The following is a 10,397-nucleotide window of genomic DNA, read 5'->3' as shown; positions in this document are numbered from 1 at the left end:
TGAATTCATTTCAAGTGCCTAACCTTTTTGTTTGCTTCTAATAGAAAATGAAATGCTGGCTGCTGGGGAGGGTCATGCTAGTTCAGTTGAAGTAAAATACTTAGATGATGATTATGATGACAATGATCCTACAGTCAGAAATGTGTACGCGAACGCTGAACCTATTTATGGAAACACAAACTTGGAAAATCAGGAATACAAGCCAATCGAGTTAGCAAAGCTACATGATTACGTCATGAATCGAAACATGAGCTTAAAAAACGGATTTGCGAAAGAATTTGAGGTATGTCCTACTTAGTCCACATCTACTTAATTTTTTTGGTTGGTATCATGGTTTCAATATCAATTGACAGACAGAAGCAAATTTACTCTCTAATCCTCATAAAAGGTGAATAATATTATGTGTATTTTTTTTTCAAAAGAAAAGGAATTAAACTTAAAGTAAATAGGTCATACAAATTTGTAAAATATAATTAAAATAATATATTGATGCGTCATCATGTTCTATCGGTCATTTTTAATATATGAGGTGGATAGTTTTATTGTTGTATATGCATTGCTACACTTAATCCAACCGGATAATAACAACGTTTCTTGGTCCACGAAAAGTAAAATATAACACAAAAAATGCATTAATTTTGTCATATTATCTTGTTAATATTTCTGCAAATAATACATGGTAATTTTCCTCTTAACAGGACCTTGGCAATAAGCCACTGTACCCTTGGACCGCTGCGAAAAACTCTAAGAATAGAACGAAAAACAGATACGCAAATGTTATTCCATGTGAGTATCAATACAACATTAAGAAGATTGATGAATATCGCCTTCAGCACATCAGTGTTGCCATTTTAGAAACGTTACGTTTGTTGATAACTATGTGCTTTCCTTTTTGTTTTTGTTTCTTTGGCTTTTCCCAGCAGTAGCTTGCAAACCAATTGTTCCTTTTTTCTTGCATACCTTTTCCCTATCTTTTTACACTGGTTTGTTCTGGTCGGAACTCTGGTCAAATGCAGTGGCATATGCCCCCCTCACCGAATGTTTTCTTACCACCATCCCCTCCCCCAGTTTGCTCCCCAGAAAAGAAGAAAAATCACAAGTCGTTGGGAAACAATATTTTCTACATATTAGTAGACTATCTATATGTAAAATCGATTAAATAAGCCTCTGAAACTCCTAAATTGTCATATTTTTCTTTCCATGGAACACTTTCGAAACATTTTAATTGATACCCGACCTCACCCACTTTGCTCTCGTCGGAGACCTTTCCCCCTGCAACCCCCCCCCCCAAATTGTACCTTTCCCCTCACTTTTTCCCCAGATATGACACTGGCGCCATCACTGGTTACTTTCTATGCTAAATATTTGGTGTCAATCAAGGGTGGGGTGTGCATGTGAGGACCAAATAAAGCAATTTAATTGCAAACTGTCTACAACAGATATTTAAAAATTCGGTCAATTGACCTGAATGAAACTTTTGGAAAAGTTTAACCAAGTTACAAGAAAGAAATTATCATGTGTTTGGGACGATTAATTTAGAATGTAAATTTAAGGGTCATTTAAATGCTTGAGGTTTCAGACCTAAATATCTCTTTACAAAAATCATTGGGTATAATTAAAACTTTGTATAACAGTATGTCAAGGTTTGAAAGATTAAAGAAATGGTTAAATGTTTGTGACAATCTGTAGTAGGGTGTTGATATGAGGAAAATTAAAAAAAAAAACCTCCCAGACCAGATATTTAAAAAACAGATCAACTGATCTGATTAAAACTTTTGGGAAAGTTCAAGTTAAAATGAAGAAACGGTTATGTGCTGGGAACAATCCAGTTGAGGGTGTAAATGTGAGACTCAATTAAATTGCTGACGTCACAGACCTAAATATATCTAAAAAGATTAGTGTTTCTACAAAAATGGGTCTAAATATAATAGTTTGCCAAGGTCTAGTAAAGAAATTATTACATTTTGTAACCATCATATGAGGACCATTTTTATAAATGGAGGGAAACAAATCTTTGCAGAATAGTTTTTAATGGTCAAATGAATAAATGATCATATTTTGATGACAATCCGCAATAGGGTGTGGATGAGGACATTTTAAAGATTGTTTTTGACAGTTGATTAAATTATATAAAAGCTACTTGCGTTTTGTAAAGCGGATAAACCAGTTGCAGCTAGGTTAAACTCAAATCTACCGAGATATTATAAACATCAAACAATTTTTGCTTTCAGTCTTTAAATCGCAATAAACGGAAAATGCACTGCTCTGTACAAGTTTGGTTTATATAGCGCGCAATGTTATGAGTCACATGATGTGCCTCGCTATTGCCAATTCAGCATTAGTTGGAATCTCACTAATGTCGCGGTAGTTGTAAACTTGTTTTCATTGTTTTTACTTCATAATTTGTTTAGTACTATAATTATTTAGGGTTTCTATGTCTCCATTTTATTTTACTTTTTAACGACATTAGTTTTTAGTTGCTGTAAAAGTCACGAACAATATAAGTTCTTATGCTTATCTTCTACAAATGAAATATACGGTTGCAAGAGAAATACTGGTTTTTACTTTTCGGAAATATGACACCATTTAATGTCTTTACTGTCAAGAAAACTCCAACCCCACCTCACCCCATCTTACCCTTTCTGCTGTCAGTCATCAAGAACCAACAATTATCGCCCTGATGGCAGTGGTATATACCACAAAACATTATTTATTTGCAAATTCTATTTTGTTAGATGATAATTCTCGTGTAGTGCTTGATCTCTGGAAAAACATTCCTGAGTCGGACTATATAAATGCTTCGTATATAGATGTAAGTACTGATTATTTACATTTTCGACAATAGACACAATAATATGACAAGATATGTAATTATTGTATTAAACTTTAATTTAACAATATTGTTCTGTACATATGCTTAATACTATGAAATAACAAATGTTTATTGTCTTTACACCCTTATTACAAGTAATATGTATAATATGTGCAAAGTTCACAATATTATAAGTCGCTTCTTTTCAGGGATATACGACACCACATGAGTTTATTGCATGCCAAGGTAAATAATGTTGAATGATTATAGCATCATAGCCTTATTACATGAAATCAATAGCGCTAATTTGAACCATAATGGAGACGTCATCAATTTTATTAGCACTGAATTTTCCATTTTCCGACTGATCACTATATTGACATAGTGCCGATTTTCGGCATCTTGTGTGCAAACTATCTGAAAGATGGGGTGATTTTACTACATTATCGTGAATGAATATTTCGTTGCTTGTCCAAGCTGTGAACGCACACAGCAACGAATCTAAAGTCGGGTACTCATTGCCACATAGGGCGGTCGCCAGACCGTCGCGCACGACGAATTCAACTCCACTATCTGTGAGCGATAGACCACGCGACGCCGTCTGCTGAATGTGGCAGTCTGAACGGATCGTCCGTCAAAGTGATCCATTGTGTGCGCGCCGTCGCGTTGCGTTTTATATAGGGTCGCGTCGGCCGACAACCGTCAGGCGTAGTGAGTGTCCGACTAAACAAATATCGCTCATACGTGCTGGTTATCACGAATGAAGCCTAAACCGTCCTAACCAAGCGCTAGAAAGACAAATTGTTATGAGATAACAAAATGATTGAGAAATGAAAAATAAGGCAACGCTGAAATCCATCAAACAAAAATGTATACCAGGAGGTTAGATCTACATAATAACCATTAATAATCTTCATTATAGTCACAGTCAATTTATTTATCTTCGTATCGTAAAGAGCTGTGAAGAGACCTTTTTACTACTACTATCACAAATCATTCAAATACGCGCAGAACACAACCGCAACAAGCACTATGATTTTTTTATGATACGAAACGCTTTTCAACCAGCAGTTTATTTAAAGGGTGATGGTCGTAACAGTTATCTTCCAAAGCAATTATTACAGTCAAGTGATCGCTTGTTATTGAACTTTTATAATTTCAGGTCCAAATGTGGCGTCAGTCAATGATATGTGGAGAATGATCTGGCAGGAAAAGTCTGCGATTATTGTGGTAGTTACCAACGTCTTTGAGGGAACCAAGGTATTTGTCTTGGGCTTTGAGATAGGGAGTAGGCCTATGGAAGGATGATTTGATTCTAGGTGGATGTGCGTCTAGGTGGTTTTAACGTGTCCAGGCCTGTAGCCAGGTCATTTCAAGGGGGGTTCTCTGGGTGTGGGGTCCAGGGGCCTGCCTAAGGGCCCCGGGGAGTCGGGGGCAAAGCCCCCGAAGCCAGATCAGTTTTTGTGTTTAATGGGTCTATAATAATGTCATAAAAGCAGTTATGTTTTGAAAAAGATCTATGTAATAAAAAAGTGGTAATATAATAAAATTAGAAAATATTTCGTGAGTGGATTTCCCGTACGATTAAATATCGTAACGGTATTGCATCGTGAGTGGATTTCCCGGGTTTGGTCTTTATGAGTTCGTGCTTCGAACAGGGCATTCCATTCATAGAAGAAGCCTTTTGATGGAGAAAGTGTACTTTTTTAGCAAAGGTTTGCCTAGGTCGAAACTAACTCCGGCTATATAAAAATTTATTAGAATATTGAAAATGTTATTCGTGTTAATGAATAGATAAAGATTAGTAGGCCTAATATGTCCATTTTTATTGATCTAATCTACGTGTATTTACTTTCATAGTTTTTATTTAAATATTTAAAATTGTTTATAAATTTATCTCAAATACTATATGAAATAATGTAATCATTAAAATTTATGATAATAATTGATATTTAAATAAAGCAAAAGATTGAAACATGTTAAATACAGACATAAAGTATACATAGAACTATTTCTAGATTACAGAAAATATGTAAATCTGTAATAAGATGATATATATATATATATGTATATATATATATATATATATATATATATAGAAATATGCGTAAATATGTATTTAGTATAACAAATTAAATTTAAACGAAAATATGGAAGAAACATAGGAAGAAAGACGAATATGAAAAAATTGAAAATGAACAATAATAATCATTTTTTTCATTATTGCATCACGTTTTTGTGAAAATAACCCAGCTTAAAGACTATCTGTAGTTTTCTTCTTTGCCACAGTGGACGAAAAAAGTCAGTTATTCTACGACGTTTCGTAATTCTTTATCACTAAAAATTAACAAACACTCGTTTTGACGCACTCCGTTCTGTTGTGTGTGTGTCTGCTGTTGAAAACAACCTTCCTAATGTTGTGACAGGCTATGATGACTGAGATGGACCATGTTGACTTATTAATAATATTTTGTTTGGGATGGAAAAAAGGAGTCAATTTCCCAAAAATGCTCCATCAGCAAATAGGTTAGTGTGCGCTGTGGACAGTATGGCTATGGAATTTACTAACCACACAGTCCAGAATCAGGTGATTAAGTCGCAAAACTTTAGCTGCATTTGGTGGATTAAGTCGTAAAACTTTAGCTTCGTTTAGTGGCGCCATTTACTCTAGGTAGACGGCGACCAGTTTCGTTACCGGTTGGTACATTCTTACAAACATTCAGGCAAAAGGCAGTCACAGTTGAGACTGGAGGCGGGTTTTTATCGATGTTTGCCATCCTTATATGTTAGCCATCGTAAATTCATGGTTTGCCGGAGTTGCGTTCAATTTAAATCTCCGAACTTCTGAAGCTGAGGTATTCTATAAATGAAGGCTTGTATCGCGGGCTAGAAAGTAAAAACGGGTCACTAAATAAATAATAAATTAGGTTCTAAATTTTGACTTAATGTTGGGTAAGTTAAAAACAGACATTCCGTCCGAGTGGGACTCATTCAAAAATGTGAGGGGGTTCGCTAGAAAAGGGGGGTTCGCTAGAAAAGGGGGGTTCGCCCGAACCATAAAAAAATCCCTCTGGCTACGGGCCTGGTGTCAGTTTTTTCTAAATATGTTATAAATTGAAAAATATAGTGTTTATTCAATTCATGAAGAATGTTTTAACATATCTATTTGTAGAAAAAATGTGAGAGGTATTGGCCAGAATTGAATGATGGTAAGATATATGCAAATATTAGTGTATCGAACGCTGAGGAGACCAACTATGGGTATTATGTTGTTCGGAATCTACAACTTCAGAAGGTATTTTTAAGATTATAGTTAAATATTCATATTCGTATTTAAAATCACAATTGAAGCATAGGTCTATACTAAATACTCGAACTCGAATACTACGGCCATATTATTTAGTTTGTTGATATTTCCTCAAATAAACTCAACTTTATTCCAAAAAGCCTCATCACATTATTTCTGCTTGGATTTAATGAAATATATAGAAATAGTATTTATGAAATGTTTAAACATCTAAGCTACCAAAATTATTGACGAAGGATTTATTTACTCTAAAGGTTGGGACGGATGAAGTGCATAGTGTAGTTCAGTATCATTTCACTGATTGGCCAGATAAGAGTGTTCCCCGCACTGTTCCAGATTTGATGGACTTCATATACGCGTTCAGGAGAGCACAGCAAGATTCACCAAGCAACAGTGGACCAGTCATAGTACACTGCAGGTATGTTTTATAGTGTTCATAAAAAAAATGCTATCTTTTCCTCTTAAAGTCTTTGTTTCATATCGTATATTAATATTGTTAGTTATTGTACTTTATGTTTTGTAATTAGAAAATTTGGTTTAGTTCCATTTTCTGCTCACTATTATTGTTTAAGTCTGCCATAAGCAAGATGTAGCTTGCCATTTGGTTTATGGCATGATACTGTAATAACCAAATACTTACCTTAACTATGCAGACATACAAAAACGCTCTAACATGCAGATAAGAGAACAGAATAAATTAAATTAACATGTTACCCAGCAAAGGTATACCATATACCATACTGTAATCTAACGAATAAGCATATTTGAATAAGCGCCCCTCCCGTGTAATGCACCCCATAAATTTTGAATAAGGGCACTCGTTTCCTTTCCTAAAAAAAAATCAATCATACAGTACAGTACATAGCCGACCTAATTTTCTAACTGTCCGCTGCATCAACTATTGGCATCTTAACATTGTCATTCGGTCTGTCCATCCATTTGTTGATCGATCAGTCTCAATTATTGAAGAAACTTCCAGGTTTAACATGGTTTCAGTTTTGATACATCATACGAATCTCGTTCTTGTTTTATTGCTTCCCAGGACATTCGTCTAGAAATTAGAACTACAGCATTAAATATCTAAAAATTAAAATATTCCATGGCCATATCCAGAGTTTTTTTTTAAAAACAAGCATAAACTTATCTCGACACTCCTGCATGCATTTTTTTGGTGACCCTGGTTGGCATAATTTTAGGTGATGAATGAATTCTTACTTTTTTCTTATGACAATTTCAATATGAGATTATTTCAACTAAACAAGAGAAAGCTGGACAATATGTTTCCAACTTTCCTCTCTTCTTCCATTTGACAATGATTCGGCCGTGAATGACTAGTCCCGTTCCTCCTTTCCCCCCGACAAATTGCACCTTTATCACGTTCTCATCTGAATATACTCTGCAATGATCTTCCTAATCTCAATCAGCAAAAGGTTTAACACCATCACCACAACCACTACTATCAACACTACCAACGTTAATTCCAACTGAACGGTTATTTTGTATGCACCAGAAAATTTCGGTTTTCAGATGTCCTTGTATATTTTTTTTTTCTTTCTTTAAAAAAGCGCCTGAAACACCCTCTCAATTTGCATCCATAAGCGCCCCTCAATTTCCAAGAATAGACACTCGAGGTTGAAGAAGACCTAAAATGAGATGGAGGGATGTGATTGTGGGATTTGCCCGTCTTTCCTGGATAAGGGGACTGCACAGCAGGACAGACGTGGATGTGTTCAACTTGAAGAGGCTTTCACCATGCAGTGGGCCGACAACGGCTGAAATTATGATGATGATGATGATGATGATGATGATGATGATGATGATGATGAAGCGTCCGGGCGATTATTCGCACCGACACTAGCTCTCAGCTCCTCTCATCCCATTCAATCCTCTCAATTCCATTTACAATTTGCTTTCCCGGTTTTCATTATTTAAGGCTCTTTTATAGCTTCACTTATTAATGCGATGTTAAAAAATAATAGGTTTGAATCATTCTTAACGTGCTCATGACATTATGCTGTCTTGAAACTTGCAGATGGATTTTTTTTATGAGCTTTCCAATGGATCGTCGGTTATTTGTATGTTTATACACGATGCTATAATTACTTAAAAATCAATATTTGTTGCAGTGCTGGAGCTGGTAGAACTGGTACAGTTATTGTAATCGCTTCAATGCTGGACATGTCAAAGCAAGAAGGGAAGGTGGATGTGTTTAATTTTGTGCGAAGCATGAGAGACAAACGCATCCAAATGGTGCAGACCGAGGTTGTATATCATTGTTTTAGTTCCTATGCATGTAATGCAAAAATTCCCACTGTACTTAATCTTGTCAGACTGACCTACCTTTGCCCTTGTTGAAATTATCAAGGTGTCATTAAGATAATAGTGCAAATAGCACTAACACATAACAAAGTATTGTGTTTATTGATACTGCATTTAGTAAATAATCTTTCAAATAAAACCAAATATTGTTATAATAATTACAATGAAAAATTAGACAGTCCGCATAAACAATATACAATTAAGGTAAGACAGGAAAAAAAATCATTAACGAATACTCTTTCACAAAATAAGCTATTGTATTTTATCATATATGGGGAAGGATGGAAGCTGCTCCTCCCTGGATACGTCCCTGCGAAGGTTAAAAACAATCCATAGTGATAAAACTATCACAGTTCATGTATTTATTATTTTTTTCTGTCTTACCTTTAATTGTAAATTGTTTATGCGGACTGTCTAATTTTTCATTGTAATTATTGTGCAGGACCATTGTTAAAAACAGGCATTAACATCTTCCTGAAAATGTATCTGGGTAAAGATGTTTTGAATTAAAAAAAAATTAAATAAAATGTTTTAAATTGAAATATTTTGTGTATAAATTCAGTCATATAACTTCACTATTATTCTGCATAGGAACGTTGACGCCTGCAAGGTGGTTTAATATTTGTTGTTTAGTAGGACATGCCAGCTCGCCCCTCCTGTGATATTATTCCAAACTACTGCAAAATGGAAATACTTTATACCTATGCCTACAAAAGTATTAATTTGTTGTTTGATGATTCTACCAACTGTAATTTTCCTATCAAATAACATAGCTAATGTGATCTAAAATCACTATTCTGGACCATTAAAAGCCACTCTCCCTGAATTGTTCAAGTTAAGCCACCACACAAAATTGACCCAACCTCATATATTTTCTGATAAAGTCATGTATAATGATGCATTGTAACGTTAACGCCTGCAGGGCTCTGATTTTTAATTTCCTAACATGGTACAAATATTGACTTTTTATTTTAAAGGGTCATGGTTTAAAATCTAGCTACTATGTGAAAATGACTGTTATATGGCCCTCACTCATCTTAAAAACCCGATCTCGAAAGAGATCATTCTTTATACGTCATTATATGTAAAGGATTTATGGGGGGGGGGCGCCCCCCCCCCCCTTTTGGGAGGTAAACAAAAAGAAAAAAGAAAAGAAAAAGAAAAAAATGATTGCACACAAGACCACAAATGTTATTTTCGGGCGTCTAGAACACAAACATTTCGCGGGGGCATGCCCCCGGACCCCCAAGAACGTTGTTGTCGCGATCGGCCTAAATTTCGGTCCCCGTTTCGGCTCCTCCTTTTGGACATCTCTGGATCCGCCCCTGAATAGTCATCAAAGAATCATAAAATTACTCATGGAGCTACTTTCATTATGTAGTTTCTCTCCCATTGAATTAAGAAAGTCATTCATTATCAGCACAATAGTACTGTAAGAGTAAGAAAGCATTTCATAAATATTTATTATATATTAGTTTTATCGGAGAATTGGTTTTATTAATGCATCATACCTTGCTCAAATTACTGTCTACCAAGTGTTGTTATCTGCTTGTATTTGCTAATTTACTAAACATTTACCACTTGTTCTTTTTTTTTAAAATTATTATTATTAGGTAATATATTTATTGCTTTAAAAATTAGAAGAATATTTCATATTTGAAACGAAATGTGCACGATGTAAACAATAAATATATTATGCCTTTTGTTATATAGTACAATTGTTGTCATTATTTCCAATTGACAAAAAATTCGATTATTATCAGTTCGTTATGACTAAATGTCTCTCTTAAACCAACATATTAATAGGAGCAATACAGGTTTATCTATGCAGTTTTACTTGAAGAGTTGTTCTGTGGACAGACACAAATTCCAGTAACTGATTTATACCAAATAATCCATGAACAGCGACAAGTGCATGGAACGCACTCCTCCGTCGAATTCCAGCTAAAGGTATACTAA

General features: G+C 34.9%; 1 protein-coding gene across 1 annotated transcript in view; it reads left to right on the top strand.

Moving 5' to 3' along the window:
* Positions 1-44: 44 nt before the first annotated feature.
* Positions 45-10,397, top strand: part of LOC117115497 (receptor-type tyrosine-protein phosphatase kappa-like) — a gene marked incomplete at its 5' end in the record, with an annotated part of 11,539 nt that continues 1,186 nt past the window's right edge. Inside the window, 9 exons of the mRNA XM_033259340.1 lie at positions 45-283; positions 699-786; positions 2,736-2,812; positions 3,022-3,058; positions 3,975-4,072; positions 5,985-6,107; positions 6,374-6,537; positions 8,246-8,381; positions 10,245-10,388. Of these exons, the coding sequence (XP_033115231.1) occupies positions 45-283; positions 699-786; positions 2,736-2,812; positions 3,022-3,058; positions 3,975-4,072; positions 5,985-6,107; positions 6,374-6,537; positions 8,246-8,381; positions 10,245-10,388 (1,106 nt within the window). The remainder of the gene's footprint in view (positions 284-698; positions 787-2,735; positions 2,813-3,021; positions 3,059-3,974; positions 4,073-5,984; positions 6,108-6,373; positions 6,538-8,245; positions 8,382-10,244; positions 10,389-10,397) is intronic.

The sequence above is a fragment of the Anneissia japonica genome, unplaced genomic scaffold (genome assembly GCF_011630105.1).
Source record: "Anneissia japonica isolate Jap-2015-1 unplaced genomic scaffold, ASM1163010v1 scaffold31158_len12362_cov144, whole genome shotgun sequence".
NCBI classification, from domain to species: Eukaryota; Metazoa; Echinodermata; class Crinoidea; order Comatulida; family Comatulidae; genus Anneissia; species Anneissia japonica.
The sequence above is the reverse complement of the archived record's forward strand: the minus strand, read 5'-3'. Positions and strand labels throughout refer to the sequence as shown.